The sequence below is a fragment of the Tachypleus tridentatus genome, chromosome 9, assembly GCF_004210375.1.
Source record: "Tachypleus tridentatus isolate NWPU-2018 chromosome 9, ASM421037v1, whole genome shotgun sequence".
Lineage (NCBI taxonomy): Eukaryota > Metazoa > Arthropoda > Merostomata > Xiphosura > Limulidae > Tachypleus > Tachypleus tridentatus.
In genome coordinates, this window is record NC_134833.1 from 7,856,294 (window position 1) to 7,877,313 (window position 21,020).

The 21,020-nt window shown below is 31.6% G+C and overlaps 1 protein-coding gene across 4 annotated transcripts in view; it reads right to left on the minus strand.

Moving 5' to 3' along the window:
- The window catches only part of LOC143224723 (uncharacterized), a 171,753-nt gene that overhangs the window by 107,474 nt on the left and 43,259 nt on the right, over window positions 1-21,020 (minus strand). For 3 of the 4 annotated variants that reach the window (XM_076452964.1, XM_076452965.1, XM_076452968.1), the window contains exons 12-20: window positions 20,452-20,553; window positions 20,062-20,093; window positions 16,221-16,314; window positions 14,220-14,311; window positions 13,437-13,517; window positions 11,845-11,964; window positions 11,086-11,277; window positions 4,740-4,862; window positions 3,586-3,675 (exon numbers count right to left, since the gene is read on the minus strand). In XM_076452964.1, coding sequence (XP_076309079.1) covers window positions 3,586-3,675; window positions 4,740-4,862; window positions 11,086-11,277; window positions 11,845-11,964; window positions 13,437-13,517; window positions 14,220-14,311; window positions 16,221-16,314; window positions 20,062-20,093; window positions 20,452-20,553 — 926 coding nt within the window. The remainder of the gene's footprint in view (window positions 1-3,585; window positions 3,676-4,739; window positions 4,863-11,085; window positions 11,278-11,844; window positions 11,965-13,436; window positions 13,518-14,219; window positions 14,312-16,220; window positions 16,315-20,061; window positions 20,094-20,451; window positions 20,554-21,020) is intronic. The other variant, XM_076452967.1, reaches the window with a different exon arrangement.

Below are 21,020 nucleotides of genomic sequence, written 5' to 3' on the forward strand. Positions count from 1 at the left end.
ACTGAGTTGTTTACGTACACTCGTATGTTCTAAGCACAGATGAATGGTTGTAACTGAGTTGTTTACGTACACTCGTATGTTCTAAGCACAGATGAATGGTTGTAACTGAGTTGTTTACGTACACTCATATGTTCTAAGCACAGATGAATGGTTGTAACTAAGTTGTTTATGTACACTCGTATGTTCTAAGCACAGATGAATGATTGTAACTTAGTTGTTTATGTACACTCGTATGTTCTAAGCACAGATGAATGGTTGTAAATGAGTTGTTTATGTACTTACACTCGTATGTTCTAAGGACAGATGAATGGTTGTAAATGAGTTGTTTATGTACACTCGTATGTTCTAAGCACAGATGAATGGTTGTAAATGAGTTGTTTATGTACACTCGTATGTTCTAAGCACAGATGAATGGTTGTAACTGAGTTGTTTATGTACACTCGTATGTTCTAAGGACAGATGAATGGTTGTAACCGAGTTGTTTATGTACACTCGTATGTTCTAAGGACAGATGAATGGTTGTAACTGAGTTGCTTATGTACACTCGTATGTTCCAAGGACAGATGAATGATTGTAACTGAGTTGTTTACGCACACTCGTATGTTCTAAGGACAGATGAATGGTTGTAAATGAGTTGTTTACGCACACTCGTATGTTCTAAGCACAGATGAATGGTTGTAACTGAGTTGTTTATGTACACTCGTATGTTCTAAGGACAGATGAATGGTTGTAACCGAGTTGTTTATGTACACTCGTATGTTCTAAGGACAGATGAATGGTTGTAACTGAGTTGTTTATGTACACTCGTATGTTCTAAGGACAGATGAATGGTTGTAAATGAGTTGTTTATGTACACTCGTATGTTCTAAGCACAGATGAATGGTTGTAACTGAGTTGTTTATGTACACTCGTATGTTCTAAGGACAGATGAATGGTTGTAACCGAGTTGTTTATGTACACTCGTATGTTCTAAGGACAGATGAATGGTTGTAACTGAGTTGCTTATGTACACTCGTATGTTCCAAGGACAGATGAATGGTTGTAACTGAGTTGTTTACGCACACTCGTATGTTCTAAGCACAGATGAATGGTTGTAACTGAGTTGTTTACGTACACTCGTATGTTCTAAGCACAGATGAATGGTTGTAACTGAGTTGTTTACGTACACTCGTATGTTCTAAGCACAGATGAATGGTTGTAACTAAGTTGTTTATGTACACTCGTATGTTCTAAGCACAGATGAATGATTGTAACTTAGTTGTTTATGTACACTCGTATGTTCTAAGGACAGATGAATGATTGTAACTAAGTTGTTTATGTACACTCGTATGTTCTAAGCACAGCTGAATGATTGTAACTTAGTTGTTTATGTACACTCGTATGTTCTAAGCACAGATGAATGGTTGTAACTGAGTTGTTTATGTACACTCGTATGTTCTAAGCACAGATGAATGGTTGTAAATGAGTTGTTTATGTACGTACACTCGTATGTTCTAAGGACAGATGGATGGTTGTAACTAAGTTGTTTATGTACACTCGTATGTTCTAAGCACAGATGAATGATTGTAACTTAGTTGTTTATGTACACTCGTATGTTCTAAGCACAGATGAATGGTTGTAACTGAGTTGTTTATGTACACTCGTATGTTCTAAGCACAGATGAATGGTTGTAAATGAGTTGTTTATGTACGTACACTCGTATGTTCTAAGGACAGATGAATGGTTGTAAATGAGTTGTTTATGTACACTCGTATGTTCTAAGGACAGATGAATGGTTGTAACTGAGTTGTTTATGTACACTCGTATGTTCTAAGGACAGATGAATGGTTGTAAATGAGTTGTTTATGTACACTCGTATGTTCTAAGCACAGATGAATGATTGTAACTAAGTTGTTTATGTACACTCGTATGTTCTAATGACAGATGAATGGTTCACAAATTTTTTGATGGTGTTAAATTCTCTTTTCATTTTCTTTTTTTTAACACTTTTCAAATCAACTGAGATTTAACAATTTGTAGCCATCCATATTAACATTTTTGTTTTAAAATTATTATTATAGGTCAACCATGAATTCTAGGAGCCATATCACTACTTAAAGGTGGATTACAAAGTGTATGAGCTATATCATTAGAGGCCAATCATAAATTGTAAGAGTTATATTCATTACTTAAAGGCAATGTATGAACTGTAGGGGCTATATCACTATTTAAAGGTGAACAATTAACAGGTGAACCTATTTCATAATTTGGTGGCCAACCATTAACAATAGAACCTATATTATTATGTGAAAATGAACCTTTAACTGCATGATCTAAAAGATGTTAAAAAAAATCTGGAACCATTAACACTTCAACAAATTTTATAAAAGGTTCCACAAAGTGTCCTTAAATTTGAAATAAGTATGGGTTAAGTTAACATCCTCATGTTTTAACAGAACCATCACCAGTCAAGTAACTCAAAGAAAGCTGTAAAGTACCTATAGATCCAGAATTTTGATGTAAAGTACCTATAGTTCCAGAATATTGATGTGAAGTACCTATAGTTCCAGAATTTTGATGTAAAGTACCTATAGTTCCAGAATTTTGATGTAAAGTACCTATAGTTCCAGAATTTTGATGTAAAGTACCCATAGTTCCAGAATTTTGATGTAAAGTACCCATAGTTCCAGAATTTTGATGTAAAGTACCCATAGTTCCAGAATTTTGATGTTAAAGTACCTATAGTTCCAGAATTTTGATGTAAAGTACCCAAAGTTCCAGAATTTTGATGTAAAGTACCTATAGTTCCAGAATTTTGATGTAAAGTACCTATAGATCCAGAATTTTGATGTAAAGTACCTATAGATCCAGAATTTTGATGTAAAGTACCTATAGATCCAGAATTTTGATGTAAAGTACCTATAGATCCAGAATTTTGATGTAAAGTACCTATAGTTCCAGAATTTTGATGTAAAGTACCTATAGTTCCAGAATTTTGATGTAAAGTACCTATAGTTCCAGAATTTTGATGTAAAGTACCTATAGATCCAGAATTTTGATGTAAAGTACCTATAGTTCCAGAATTTTGATGTAAAGTACCTATAGATCCAGAATTTTGATGTAAAGTACCTATAGTTCCAGAATTTTGAAACCCCAAACTTGAAGAATTTGAGGAAACACAACCAAGTATCAAAGAAGTTGGAACGAAACTTGAATGTCACCTTCAAACATATGATAAAAGTTGATTAAGCATTATAACACACCAACTGATGCATAATATCCATCACTGTCATTGTCAGTAATCATTATAAAGTTAACTTACAAAACTGGAGTGTTTGTCATTCATACAACTTGACAAGTGATAAGCTGTTAGTGTTTTGTCTCTATCATAGGTCTTGAACAGCTGAGCTAAACCACAGAACTAATCAGAAACTGTTGTAGTGTGCATGCATGTGTGAGGGTTCACATGTAATACTTGTACTGTTGTTGTTGTTGTTGTTAAATCAGGATCCTGAGAAGAACACTGCAAAGTCTGAGAAAATCACTACATATAAAGTCCACTTAAATAAATGTGAAAAATAATAGCAAGTGGCTTCTGATACATACATCACACTGGTTCAACTCTAGATCTGGCATAAATGGTTTAATGGAACAGAGTGCTCTCAGACTAACTGGACTACACCAAGGTACAACAACCTGAAAACAAAACAACATTAATAAATTACCTTAAAGGTCACATTCATAAATTAATACATTCTACATGAATATTATAAAAATTCAGAATGTATTGCAGGATCATTATTTATGAAATACAGATAAAATTCATCAGTTCAAATTTGTAAATTTAGCAAATTTAACTTATTTGACAGTTGTTAACACCTTGCTTTTAATGTTGTTGTTTTTTTTAAAACTAAAACAGCCATAGATCTTAAATAAATAATAACAAAAACTTAAAATATTTTTTCAGGACTTTTTAAAATGGTTTAATCTTTATCTTCATAACAATAATAACATAACAATACCTTCATAACAATAGGTAATAACATAACAACACCTTCATAACAATAGGTAATAACATAACAATACCTTCATAACAATAGGTAATGTTATTCCTCTTTAGCAACATTCCTGGCCGTAATAAGTATATATTTAGTAATTATATTGTTTTTAATAACTAACAACAATGTATGGTGCTTCATAAATAGCAATGATGTTCAATAACAATAACTTGCATTACTTATTCTATACATTAATTAACTATACTTATGTGCTGTCTTGTCACAGAAGAAATATTACATCTTTTTGAAAGCTACAGCAATTAACATAAAAATACACATTGAAAAGTGAAAGAAGCATAATAAGAAACTATTAAAAAACTCAGTTTTGTAGTTTGTTGCAAACTTTATTTTAGAATCCTTAGTTCATACTACCAGAACTCTGGGTGGATAATATTTAAAAAAACAAGAAGCTAGAACCACTTTAACTAGGATGTAGACAGATTAAAATATCTTTTACTCAGTCATATATGTCTGTTGTAATAGGGTTAAAACCTCAAATCAAAATGAAGTTTATGGTATGTATAGACATACCCAAGTTGCAATGATTCTATTGAGAATGCTTTTAGCAACTGTGAGAAGCTTACATTCCACTAAACTATGTAATCCTTGTTATGAATAATAACAATAAAAGCAGATACAATGTAACATTCATTCATAATAAAACAAAATTCCAAATGGACAAAATTAGTACACAGAGCATACTCCAAAAAGGAACATGGCATTCCAAGTCCAGGACCACGTGCGGAAAAAATAGTTCATCCATCGCCAAAAGGGCCACCTGGTTGTTGTGGTTCGTGTACGCTGTTTCTCCACGAGGTAAACTGGCTGTTCACATAAGAATAAATAGGAAAGATAAGAATACTGTTCTTTGTTATTTCTAACAAACCATGATGTGATTATTATAATACTTGAAAATACAATAAAAAACAAATCATTTTTTACTGAAAATTTACAAGTGACAGGTTTCCAAATTTTGAATTAAAAACCAGAGGGAAGGCAGTCAGTCACTTGCACTCCACCACCCACATTAAGGATCTGACTATCATTCTTACAATTCATTTGCAGTTTAAAGAATGTGGAGATGTATTCTGGGATATTGTATGAGCTCAAACCAATGTCACCAGCTAAGAAATCCAAAGCCCCACTGAAGGGCTAAATCTTATCCTTTCTACATGAAACAAAGATTTCAATACAGATCAACACAGACGAAAACAAAGATTAACTTTAGAAAACAGATGAACACAGATGAAAACAAAGTTTAACTTTAGAAAACAGATCAGCACAGATGAAAACAAAGATTAACTTTAGAAAACAGATCAGCACAGATGAAAACAAAGATTAACTTTAGAAAACAGATCAACACAGATGAAAACAAAGATTAACTTGAGAAAACAGATCATACAGATTAACTTTAGAAAACGAATCAACACAGACAAAACAAAGATTAACTTTAGAAAATGAATCAACACAGACAAAACAAAGATTAACTTGAGAAAACAGATAATACAGATTAACTTTAGAAAATGAATCAACACAGATGAAAACAAAGATTTTAAATTTAGAAAACAAAATCTGTGTTGAATTTTGTAAATAAAATAACCAACAAAAAACTCTTGATGTATTTTAAACATTTTAAACTATTGGAATTGAGTGAAAACAGTACATCAAATCTAAGTATTATAATGACAACACTAATTAATATAAACAGGATTAAAACTAATTATTATAGTAATAACACTAATTAATATAGACAGGATTAAAACTAATTATTATAGTAATAACACTAATTAATATAGACAGGATTAAAACTAATTATTATAACAACACTAATTAATATAGACAGGATTAAAACTAATTATTATAACAACACTAAATAATATAGACAGGATTAAAATTAATTATTATAATGATAACACTAATTAACACAGGCAGGATTAAAACTAATTATTATAGTGATAACACTAATTAATATAGACAGGATTAAAACTAATTATTATAGTAATAACACTAATTAATATAGACAGGATTAAAACCAATTATTATAATAACATTAATATAGGCAGGATTAAAACTAATTATTATAGGGATAACACTAATTAATGTAGACAGGATTAAAACTAATTATTATAGTGATAACACTAATTAATATAGGCAGGATTAAAACTAATTGTTATAGTGATAACACTAATTGATATAGACAGGATTAAAACTAATTATTTTAATGACAACACTAATTAATATAGCCAGGATTAAAACTAATTATTATAATGACAACACTAATTAACATAGGCAGGATTAAAACTAATTATTATAGTGATAACACTAATTAATGTAGGCAGAATTAAAAACTAATTATTATGGTGATAACACTAATTAATATAGACAGGATTAAAATAATTATTATAATGATAACACTAATTAATATAGACAGGATTAAAAAAATTATTATAGTGATAACACTAATTAATATAGACAGGATTAAAAAAATTATTATAGTGATAACACTAATTAATATAGACAGGATTAAAATAATTATTATAGTGATAACACTAATTAATATAAACAGGATTAAAATAATTATTATAATGATAACACTCATTAATATAGGCAGAATTAAAACTAATTATTATAGTGATAACACTAATATAGACAGGATTAAAACCAATTATTATAATGACAACACTAATTAATATAGGCAGGATTAAAACTAATTATTATAGTGACAACACTAATTAATGTAGGCAGAATTAAAACTAATTATTATTGCGATAACACTAATTAATATAGGCAGGATTAAAACTAATTATAGTGATAACACTAATTAATACAGACAGGATTAAAACTAATTATTATAGCGATAACACTAATTAATAAAGACAGGATTAAAATAATTATTATAGTGATAACACTAATTAATATAGACAGGATTAAAATAATTATTATAGTGATAACACTAATTAATATAGACAGGATTAAAATAAATATTATAGTGATAACACTAATTAATATAGGCAGGATTAAAACTAATTACTATAGTGATAACTAATTAATGTAGGCAGGATTAAAACTAATTATTATAGTGATAACACTAATGTAGGCAGAATTAAAACTAATTATTATAGTGATAACACTAATTAATATAGGCAGGATTAAAACTAATTATTATAGTGATAACACTAATTAATATAGACAGGATTAAAACTAATTATTATAGTGATAACACTAATTAATGTAGGCAGAATTAAAACTAATTATTATAGTGATAACACTAATTAATATAAGCAGGATTAAAACTAATTATTATAGGCAGGATTAAAACATTATTATTGCGATAACACTAATTAATATAGGCAGGATTAAAACTAATTATAGTGATAACACTAATTAATACAGACAGGATTAAAACTAATTATTATAGTGATAACACTAATTAATACAGACAGGATTAAAACTAATTATTATAGTGATAACACTAATTAATATAGACAGGATTAAAACTAATTATTATAGTGATAACACTAATTAATATACACAGGATTAAAACTAATTATTATAGTGATAACACTAATTAATATACACAGGATTAAAACTAATTATAGTGATAACACTAATTAATACAGACAGGTGTAATAATATTACAAAATTTAATTGTTTTAGTAGGTTAACGTGACAAACATGTTTCTGTAGATAAATCCTGACAAGGAACAAATGTTAAACGTAGACCCCAAGTTTTCCTTAAATTTAGGTTTAAAACTGTTATGTTTCAAAAACTTAAATGATTTCCTTGTTTTAAGTAATCTTAGATTTCATTTAACCTTACAGCCACAAGTATCCTTTGCTGCACATGACACAAAGTTTTAGTGTCTTACATTCAAAACTCTTGTACCAGTTAGAATGGCTTAAATTCTTAACTATTAATCCACATGATAATGATACACAAGTTGTGAGTTATTAATTCTAGAAAGAAATATTTTACGAAATCCTGAATTTCCACTGATGTGACACACGACACACTGACTGGCTCTCACAATGTCATCATCCCTATTTTATCCTGAATTTTCACTGGTGTGACACACTGACTGACTCTTACAATGTCACCATCCATATTTTATCCTGAATTTCCACTGATGTGACACATGACACACTGACTGACTCTTACAATATCATCATCCCTATTTTATCCTAAATTTCCACTGGTGTGACACACATGACACACTGACTGACTCTCACAATGTCATCATCCCTGTTTTATCCTGAATTTCCACTGGTGTGACACACATGACACACTGACTGGCTCTCACAATGTCATCATCCCTATTTTATCCTGAATTTTCACTGGTGTGACACACTGACTGACTCTTACAATGTCATCATCCCTGTTTTATCCTGAATTTCCACTGATGTGACACGCATGACACATGACACACTGACTGACTCTGACTGACAATGTCATCATCCCTGTTTTACCCTGAATTTCCACTGACACACTGACTGTGTTATCATCCCTATTTTATCCACACATGACACACTGACTGACTGACTCTCACAATGTCATCATCCCTGTTTTACCCTGAATTTCCACTGGTGTGACACACATGACACACTGACTGACTCTCACAATGTCATCATCCCTGTTTTATCCTGAATTTCCACTGATGTGATACACATGACACACTGACTGACTCTTACAATGTCATCATCCCTATTTTATCCTGAATTTCCACTGGTGTGACACACATGACACACTGACTGACTCTTACAATGTCATCATCCCTATTATATCCACTACTTGAAAAAGTACAATTTTAAACATAAATTACTCTCATTACTCAGATAAATCACTCTTGTTACAGTTTTTAAATTTGTTTGGTTACAGATCTATTGAACAGAAAACCAGACCCATCCTGTTACACCCACCTGTCACATCCTTTCTTTTATAACTAACAGTTCCCACTTGTATTTAATTATATATTACATATGACCAATAGAAAGTCAAAGTCTTAACCTAGAGTACCAATACTGTTCCCATGAGAAAGTTAATATCAAGCTTGGATGAATTTGTTGTTTAGTTAGAAGGTCAAACTTTTTGTATAGGTATGGTCATTTTTCTACTTTTTGCATGTTATTAGTTTATATTGTTTGGTGCATTATTTAATTAAATAAAACTTATTTAATGTACTACTACTGTTAGTGTACCATATGTAGGTTTAAATCAAGAACTGAGAACAAGAAGAAAGATGGTTTGTTATAACTTGTTTATTTATTACTTAAAGTAACAAATGTAAAAATAGAGATGTTTTCAGGTTGATTAAGGTTAGATCAAGTAAAATAAATAATAATATTATAATAAAAATGTTTCACGAGCAGCTAGCAGGTAATGTAATTTGTTAGCATAACATGAGCTGCACATGCCCCTAGTGATTGAAAGCGGTGAGAATAGTAATGGTCCAAAGGATAATAAAACAACAAAATGTGATTATAAATAGATGTTACAAACTTAGAGCTACTTAGGATAAATCAGTGTAGTTTAATGTTACAATTTGAAATCATTCTAGAATGTTAAAATAAGGGTAGTTTAGTTATATTTTGATTTTTCTTTTTGGTGGTTCAGAGATTGGTTAAATTAACATATTTTACTTTGAGAGAGGTTAAAGAATATAACAGATAAACTACCTACTTTTATTTTAAAAAGATGTTTGAAATGAGTTTAGGAGGTCTTGGGAAATATACAAAGGAAGTTTGTGATTTTTGAGATAAGGAAAAGTATTTTTAATTTTAACAAACTTTCTTTGCACATGGACTATTTAAAACAAATACTCAATATAATTATGGACACATCTTTATTTTATTAAAAATACTTCACTAAACAGTATGATTTTTTGTATATGAAAAACTTATAATATTAATTGAAAGACTGGAATATTTTGTAATATGCACACTATATTGAAATGTGGAAGTATTAAATCTAAAATGACTAAGTTTCAAGAGGTCTGATGGTCAGGAAAAATTGACAGAGTCTATATTACGAGTTAAAATTAACATCTTTGTGGTGTGCATACAGAAACACAAGATACTTTGTCAACAAAGATTTCCAAGACTTTTCTTTCTGTCAGATGTCTTATTAACACACATTATCTAAAAACTGAATTTTTGACTGTATGATACAATTACAAACAAAATTTAACATTTGTCACAAAGTCACTGCAGTAAAAATACACTGCTCATTACTCAAGTCAGTAAATTTTAACATTTGTCACAAAGTCACTGCAGTAAAAATACACTGCTCATTACTCAAGTCAGTAAATTAACATGTCACAAAGTCACTGCAGTAAAAATACACTGCTCATTACTCAAGTCAGTATATTAACATTTGTCACAAAGTCACTGCAGTAAAAATATACTGATCATTACTCAAATCAGTAAATTAATATTTGTCAAAGTCACTGCAGTAAAAATACACTGCTCATTACTTAAGTCAGTAAATTAACATTTGTCACAAAGTCACTGCAGTAAAAATATACTGATCATTACTCAAATCAGTAAATTAATATTTGTCAAAGTCACTGCAGTAAAAATACACTGCTCATTACTCAAGTCAGTAAATTTTAACATTTGTCACAAAGTCACTGCAATAAAAACACACTGATCATTACTCAGTAAATTAACATGTCACAAAGTCACTGCAGTAAAAATACACTGATCATTACTCAGTAAATTAACATGTCACAAAGTCACTGCAGTAAAAATACACTGATCATTACTCAGTAAATTAACATGTCACAAAATCACTGCAGTAAAAATACACTGATCATTACTCAGTAAATTAACATGTCACAAAATCACTGCAGTAAAAATACACTGATCATTACTCAGTAAATTAACATGTCACAAAGTTACTGCAGTAAAAACACACTGCTCATTACTCAGTAAATTAACATGTCACAAAGTCACTGCAGTAAAAATACACTGATCATTACTCAGTAAATTAACATGTCACAAAGTTACTGCAGTAAAAACACACTGCTCATGACTTAAAAATTTCTTTTACCTGATTTGGATCTGAACGAGGATGAGCCAGAGATGACGATGTCCTACTAATAGCTGTCTGCACAACTTCAGCTACTCCTTGAAATACACGCCTGACTCGCCACTCTTGTGGACACCATATCTGTGTTCGCCAGTGGTACACTCGGGTCGGATTTCTCACTCGGCTCAATTCTTGTTTCAGAACAGGTTCTCTCTGCAGGAAGAAAAGGAAACTACTGATGTTAACATCTTATGAATTATGGTAAACATTTGGAAGATGACGTGACCCAGCCTACTGAATATTTCCTTTTGTATTCAACAACCACAGATAATTTATCTATACTTTCTTGACTTACTGTTTCATACAGAAGCAATTCCACAAGTCATCTTTACACTGCATATTTATAAACCACTAGTATATCTCCTGTATAAAAAAATAAAACACTTGATGCTGATGTATGGTACTAGAAATGTTTTCCCAATATATAAATGTATATGTATTTTAACTAAATAAATTTATATAGTTTAAGGTAAAGTCATAAATTTTAAGACAATCTGTATTTATAGCAAACTCTACTCTCTCATTATTTTGGTGATGGACTAAAAAATTGTATTTTCTGTTCTTCTGAAAGTAAAATGTATATTAAAAACAAATACTTGCCTGTGTCCTATAACCACTATACTGAGTCACAGTACTTCAAACAATTTTCTTTCAAAACCTTAGATAAATTCTTATGTAATAGCTCACAGTAATACAGTCAAAATACATGACTTAAGCTACCTCTTGCATGAATATCAGGTCCCTTTGGAGAAAATACGTGGCCTGTTTGAGGTTATGGTTACGACATAAGATCAAAGCTTCCTCATGTGCATTCCACTCATGATCTTTAGCAAACCTTTCCTAACAGTTGAGAAACAAACACGGATAAAAAGATCTTAAGGACATATCATTTATTGTCATTCGTTTATTTACAATTAAACACCACTAACATAAGATATAAAGTTAAATGTATGTATATTTTAACAACACATACATACTCTGTTGGTTAGAAAGTATTTTGTTATTTCACTAAAATTTTATAAAAAAATCTGTTTTGTTCTAAACATTTCTATCATAACTACAAATTAAAGTCTTCAATTAATGCAATTAAATGAAAATAATCTGATAAACTTAAGGTACTTCATACTAACTTTATGAAGCATTTATTTCCAACCAGTAAACCTTGGAATATTTTCAGTGAAACCTTCATACTGATGTCTAAGTCACAAAATGATTTTACAAGTGTTTATGAACTTACAAACGACTAAAATATATAATACTAAATACAGCTTTCCCACTAGCTGTGTTACTAAATGTTTCTGTCATCTTGAATACACACACATCAATTAATACTTCAGTGTAAATTATGCAGTCCAAACCCTTCTGCAAATAAGCCTACCAACACTACGGCATCAACTGCATGGACTGATCGATTTAAAATTAGTCTGAGTTATTTTTTTTAAAGCTACACAAATGGTAGTGGACACAACAGAATATTTCAATTTCTTATTTATCTAATCTCTGTTCTTATTTCACTATGTTTAATGATTTCCTGAAACTTTTCTTGTGAACTACCAGGACTTTAGAACTTTGGTTTTGTTTCAACAAAGAACTCCATGTTACAACTTCACTATTATCTGTTGTTTTTTTTCTTAATCATTACAAATGGTGAATAGATTGGGAGTTACAACTACATACACTTTCTGTGGACTTGGCCTTCTTTTATCTTTCAGTTGCTATATATTTGTTGCTATTTTATTCTACTATAGATCTTTTAACCCTTTTGCAACTGGTTTAAGGACTAAAGGCTATGTCATTATGTTTGTTGACTTAGATTCAAACTTTTACTAAACTACTATTTTATGCCAGTAAGTATGGTATCAAACTGTAAACTGTCATTCAAATTAATTAATTAAATATCTCCTGTTATCCCTAATATGTAACTCCCAACAAGATTGAGGGCATTTGGCAATACCCTCTTCCAATTCTGGAGCTACTCTTTACTAACAGATAATAGGATTGACCAATGACACTTTGGTGCATTATTTTGATATCTCAACTCTCAGGTTCCAAGTTGAACTCCCTAGCATATATGACATACTAGACCCATGACTGAACAAATAAAATAAAACTAATAAAACAAAAAGCATGGTGATAAATGTCTTTGCACCACATACTTGTTTGTTTAGGAGCAAAGCCACATTGCATTATTTGCTATGTCCACCATGGGGAATCAAACCCTAGGCTTCAACATTGTAACACCACAAGGGGACATTACTCTGTGTGTCAGACAGTATACTTTGTGTAACCAAAGTTTTATTACATTGACTCACCTGTGCATATCTTACTTTTTCTTGTACCCATGGTTGTATGAGTGACAAAATTGGATGGCTGACACTGAGACTTCTTTTGAGCTGAATAAAGCATTACAACACATTATTTAGTGTCACATGTGTGTACATTATCATACCAATATTTCAAGAAAACCTAAACGAGTGAAGCAGTTTTAAGTGGACTATAAAAATATTCCATTCTCTACTCTTTGGAGAAATAATTACCATTACTTGAGATTAATCTGACTTAGTGAACACTGAACTCCAGAAATATCCAGCTGTTAATATTCTTAGTGTGTGATTTAATCAATCTTAAAATACTATGATTTCTATTAGAATGAAACTACAGATACCTGTGGAATTAAAACCAACTAGAATACAGTGACTTGTATCAAAATGAAACTAGAAAATATTTATGACATGAAAAACAAAATTACACATTAAACAGGCTAAGTAAACGTGTGAATAGAATTCTCAAAAAAACTCGTAAAAATAATAATTATTTGAAAGTCTGAGAAATGTATTATTTAAACCTAAAGAACATACAACAGTGTCACACACACACAAAATAATCATTAGCAATTTTACTTTGAATGCTGAAAAGCACTGTACACTTCCAACTGTTGGAGTAGTTAAACTGAAAACAGTGCATGGTTTAGAAATCACCATAAATACCAAGCAAGAGAAATGAAACACTTATATCACCTCTCAAAACCTGTTTACACAAAGAAAGAAAAAAACAAGTGCCTTAAAATTATATTACACAGTAAAATGGTAACGCACCTGGTAAATTCTGTGGTTCAACTTTTCCCTAACATTTTCTACTGCACACTGCATGAGAATTACAGACTGGGCTTGTTCTATTAATAACTGACCTAAAAATGTAAAATGTTTTATCTGAAACAAACCCTAATATAACTTAAGTAACACTGCTTACAGGATCACAATTCACTTTGCAAAATTAAGTTACTTCTTAAACAAATTAAACTTTTTTACTCCCATTCACAGTTACAAATTAATATCCAAGTTATTATAAGAATATAATTTTCACTTGTTTAATGCCTGTAACACTAAAAAAACTGGCAGAGAAGTACACATAGAAAACTTGTATAAATGTTTCAAACTTAAAAGTTTACTAAAATTAAATAACTTTGTACAAAAGTGCCTGTACAACTGAATAAATAAACTAAGTGTACGTACAACTGTATAAATAAACTAAGTGTACGTACAACTGTATAAATGAACTAAGTGTACGTACAACTGTATAAATGAACTAAGTGTACGTACAACTATGTAAATAAACCAAGTGTAGTACAACTATGTAAATAAACGAAGTGAACGTACAACTGAATAAGTAAACTAAGTGTACGTACAACTGTATAAATGAACTAAGTGTACGTACAACTGTATAAATGAACTAAGTGTACGTACAACTGTATAAGTGAACTAAGTGTACGTACAACTATGTAAATGAACTAAGTAATGCATACAACCATGTAAATGAACTAAGTGTACGTACAACTATGTAAATGAACTAAGTGTACGTACAACTATGTAAATGAACTAAGTGTACGTACAACTATGTAAATGAACTAAGTGTACGTACAACTCTGTAAATAAACTAAGTGTACGTACAACTGAATAAATAAACTAAGTGTACGTACAACTGAATAAATAAACTAAGTGTACGTACAACTGTATAAATAAACTAAGTGTACGTACAACTGTATAAATAAACTAAGTGTACGTACAACTGTATAAATGAACTAAGTGTACGTACAACTGTATAAATGAACTAAGTGTACGTACAACTATGTAAATGAACTAAGTGTACGTACAACTATGTAAATGAACTAAGTGTACGTACAACTATGTAAATGAACTAAGCGTATGTACAACTATGTAAATAAACTAAGTGTACGTACAACTGTTTAAAAAACTAAGTGTACGTACAACTGTATAAATAAACTAAGTGTCTCGTACAGCTGTATAAATAAACTAAGTGTACGTACAGCTGTATAAGTAACCTAAGTGTATGTACAACTGTATAAATAAACTAAGTGTAGGTACAACTGAATACATAAACTAAGTGTAGGTACAACTGAATAAATAAACTAAGTGTACGTACAACTGTATAAATGAACTAAGTGTACGTACAACTGTATAAATGAACTAAGTGTACGTACAACTATGTAAATGAACTAAGTGTACGTACAACTATGTAAATGAACTAAAATTAATGCATTACAACTATGTAAATGAACTAAATTAATGCATTAACTATGTAAATGAACTAAGTGTACGTACAACTATGTAAATGAACTAAGTGTACGTACAACTATGTAAATGAACTAAGTGTACGTACAACTATGTAAATGAACTAAGTGTACGTACAACTGAATAAATAAACTAAGTGTACGTACAACTGAATAAATAAACTAAGTGTACGTACAACTGAATAAATAAACCAACTATTTCAAAAGTTCAATACAAGCACATAACCTTTCTTATTCACTCTGATACAAACATTTAAAATTAATAATAAAACTATGAAAATATTACAAGTTTTAATATATGCTGTATAATATAAATACATCTTTAATACTAATAACATTATTATCCACATTTGTATAATTTAACTAATTACATGTCTTAACACACTGTATTAAAAACAAAATAGTAGCAACAAATTTTATTGTAATTACATCAAATTTAGAAGTGAAATTAAAAAACCTTAAAGACACATGACATCGAATTTACAGAAGGAACAACTTTGAGGCTTACCGATGCCTTCACCAAGTGCTTGTATATCAGGATGGGTGAGAAGTGTCCTGAACACTCTGCTAGTGTACTCATCAAGAACAGCAATGTTGGCTTGCTGTGAATAAAACAAGTCTCTTTTATACAAACTAACACTTTCAAGAACAGCAACGTTGGCTTGCTGTGAATAAAACAAGTCTCTTTTATACAAACTAGCTCTTTCAAGAACAATCGCTGTACACAGAAAATCAAAATTATGCTGTGGATACAGTGACAGTTCTAAGGACCATCACCACATACAAAATTATGCTGTGGATACAGTGACAGTTCTAAGGACCATCACCACATACAAAATTAGTTCTATGGATACAGTGACAGCTCTAAGGACCATCACTACATACAAAATTAGTTCTATGGATACAGTGACAGTTCTAAGGACCATCAATACATACAAAATTAGTTCTATGGATACAGTTACAGCTCTAAGGACTATCACTACATAAAAAATTAGTGCTGTGGATACAGTGACAGTTCTAAGGACCATCACTACATACAAAATTAGTGCTGTGGATACAGTTACAGCTCTAAGGACTATCACTACATACACAATTAGTGCTGTGGATACAGTTACAGCTCTAACGACTATCACTACATACAAAATTAGTGCTGTGGATACAGTTACAGCTCTAAGGACCATCACTACATACACAATTAGTGCTGTGGATACAGTTACAGCTCTAAGGACCATCACTACATACACAATTAGTGCTGTGGATACAGTTACAGCTCTAAGGACCATCACTACATACACAATTAGTGCTGTGGATACAGTTACAGCTCTAAGGACCATCACTACATACACAATTAGTGCTGTGGATACAGTTACAGCTCTAAGGACCATCACTACATACACAATTAGTGCTGTGGGTACAGTTACAGCTCTAAGGACCATCACTACATACACAATTAGTGCTGTGGGTACAGTTACAGCTCTAAGGACCATCACTACATACACAATTAGTGCTGTGGGTACAGTTACAGCTCTAAGGACCATCACCACATACAAAATTAGTGCTGTGGATACAGTTACAGTTCTAAGGACCATCACCACATACAAAATTAGTGCTGTGGATACAGTGACAGTTCTAAGGACCATCACCACATACAAAATTAGTGCTGTGGATACAGTTACAGCTCTAAGGACCATCACTACATACACAATTAGTGCTGTGGATACAGTTACAGCTCTAAGGACCATCACTACATACACAATTAGTGCTGTGGATACAGTTACAGCTCTAAGGACCATCACTACATACACAATTAGTGCTGTGGATACAGTTACAGCTCTAAGGACCATCACTACATACACAATTAGTGCTGTGGATACAGTTACAGCTCTAAGGACCATCACTACATACACAATTAGTGCTGTGGATACAGTTACAGCTCTAAGGACCATCACTACATACACAATTAGTGCTGTGGATACAGTTACAGCTCTAAGGACCATCACCACATACAAAATTAGTGCTGTGGATACAGTGACAGTTCTAAGGACCATCACCACATACAAAATTAGTGCTGTGGATACAGTTACAGCTCTAAGGACCATCACTACATACACAATTAGTGCTGTGGATACAGTTACAGCTCTAAGGACCATCACCACATACAAAATTAGTGCTGTGGATACAGTGACAGTTCTAAGGACCATCACTACATACACAATTAGTGCTGTGGATACAGTTACAGCTCTAAGGACCATCACTACATACAAAATTAGTGCTGTGGATACAGTTACAGCTCTAAGAACCATCACTACATACAAAATTAGTGCTGTGGATACAGTTACAGCTCTAAGGACCATCACTACATACAAAATTAGTGCTGTGGATACAGTTACAGCTCTAAGGACCATCACCACATACAAAATTAGTGCTGTGGATACAGTTACAGCTCTAAGGACCATCACTACATACAAAATTAGTGCTGTGGATACAGTTACAGCTCTAAGGACCATCACTACATACACAATTAGTGCTGTGGATACAGTTACAGCTCTAAGGACCATCACCACATACAAAATTAGTGCTGTGGATACAGTTACAGCTCTAAGGACCATCACTACATACAAAATTAGTGCTGTGGATACAGTTACAGCTCTAAGGACCATCACTACATACACAATTAGTGCTGTGGATACAGTTACAGCTCTAAGGACCATCACTACATACAAAATTAGTGCTGTGGATACAGTTACAGCTCTAAGGACCATCACCACATACAAAATTAGTGCTGTGGATACAGTGACAGTTCTAAGGACCATCACTACATACACAATTAGTGCTGTGGATACAGTTACAGCTCTAAGGACCATCACTACATACAAAATTAGTGCTGTGGATACAGTTACAGCTCTAAGAACCATCACTACATACAAAATTAGTGCTGTGGATACAGTTACAGCTCTAAGGACCATCACTACATACAAAATTAGTGCTGTGGATACAGTTACAGCTCTAAGGACCATCACCACATACAAAATTAGTGCTGTGGATACAGTTACAGCTCTAAGGACCATCACTACATACAAAATTAGTGCTGTGGATACAGTGACAGCTCTGAGAACTATCACTACATACAAAATTACTTCTATGGGTGATGACAATTTTTGTTCTCTAAAATTACACTTTTGTATTTGATGAATTATTGCTTAGTACAAGAATTTCTTGTTTAAAGGAAATTATTGGTTGTACATAAGTAGACAACAATCAAATATTTATCATTCTTTGCTTAATAATTTTAAATAGAGTAACTAAGCAGTTCAAAAATGAATAACCACACAGTATGAAAACACAGTCATTTTTAAGAGAACCACAACATTACTGAATGTTAGTAAGTTCAATTTAACAAGTACTTATGTTTTATGGGTGTTTCACACATGTTAATTTGCCAGACTCTAAGATATGCAGCTCTACAATTGAGGTTCTATTACCAAAGGCCATTATAAAAGTGATTATCAAATTCCCCCCCCTTGTTGTTTTCCCAAGTTAAGTGTAAAAACATCAGACTTTAAACAAGGGGACAAAGGACCAAATTCTGGCCATTACCAACAATGAAACAGCCCAAAAGATGACAGCAGGTTAGTATAAAAAAAAAGTCAAATAAAACCAGTTAATAATCAGAATCTTATAAGAGAGTTAATAATTAGTAACTATACTTAGGTGACTGTGTAGAATTACTAACCATGAAACAATATCTGAACACCTTCTGTAAGTACAAAACAAATTTTTACCACAAAATCTGCAAGCATACAACACAGAATTGCTGGTTATGTTGAGAGAATTAGTAGAAATTTAACAATTACCTATCTAACTGTATTACATATGTACCTCATTAGTTATCATAAGATAAACTTACAGCTTAAATCTATTTTGGTTTTCTAACTTTACTAATCCATAATCCTTCAATCTGATAATCTGGATATGTCAAAGTTTCAAGTCTGAGAAAGTTTGTTTTTTGAATTTTGTGGAAAGCTACAAGAGGGCTATCTGCACTAGCTGTCTCTAATTGAGCAGTGTAAAACTAGAGGGAAGGCAGCTAGTCATCACAACCAACCTCCAACTCTTGGGTTACTCTTTTACCAAAGAATAGTGGGATTGACCATCACACTATAATGGACTCCTGGCTGAAAGTGTGAGCATGCTTGGTGTAAAGTGGATTTGAAACTGTGACCTTCAGGTTATAATTTGAGCTCCCTAACGACCTGGTCATGCCAGCTTGTGAGAAAACTAAAGGAAAATGCTCAAACAATAAATACATTACAGCCACATGTTCTTTAAATATGAGAAAATGTGCATACCTTTTCTATTTCTTCTTCAGACAATTTTTTTGCTGAAATAAAAAATACACAGATAACATAATCAGTATTACACAATAAATTTTAGAAATAAGAATATCACATTGACATTTGTTTATATTCCAAACCTAACTATGTTATACTTACACAGAGAAACTACAATAATTGTAAAACAAATCAAGAACAAATGTATTCAAACAGATAAATCAATATTCAGGATGCTAACAGTTTACTTGGCATGCTTAAGAGCTAGACAACTCAAATTTGAACTAAATAAAAATATTCATGGTTAATTCACTAGAAAAGTACATGCCTATCAAAATATGTCACTGAAACAAAGTATGTCAGTGAGATGTGGATGCAAGTGCCTATATGTCATGATATTCTACTAACTTTTTAGTTCTGCTATTACTCTCTCTCTAAATGGTAGAAACCAGCCTCTAGCTTCCTTCTCCAAGACACTAGCAAGAATGGGAACAACTTTCCGAATTATATCTAGAGGAAAAGAAATTATATGTAATGAGAAGCAAATGATAAACAAACTGTTATCATCACAGTAGTTTATTGAAGAACAGCTATTTTGTAATGAGAAACAAATGATTAGAAGACTGTTATGTTATCATCACAGTAGTTTATTGAAGAACAGCTATTTTGTAATGAGAAACAAATGATAAACAGACTGTTATGTTATCATCACAGTAGTTTATTGAAGAACAGCTATTTTACAATGCAAGCTGTTGTGACAAAAACCAGTTTATAGTACTAACAAAAACTAATAGTGGCTGGTTCATTCTGAAACTTCTCTACATTAGACCAGTCAGAGGTGGCCTTGGCACAAGTAAATCAAGTAACAAATGGTGGCCTTGGCACAAGTAAATCAAGTAACAAATGTTTTGTACTTTACTGTTACATTTGATATTCAATCTCTTAAAATAACAGGGATCTAATTTAAGCCCAAATTT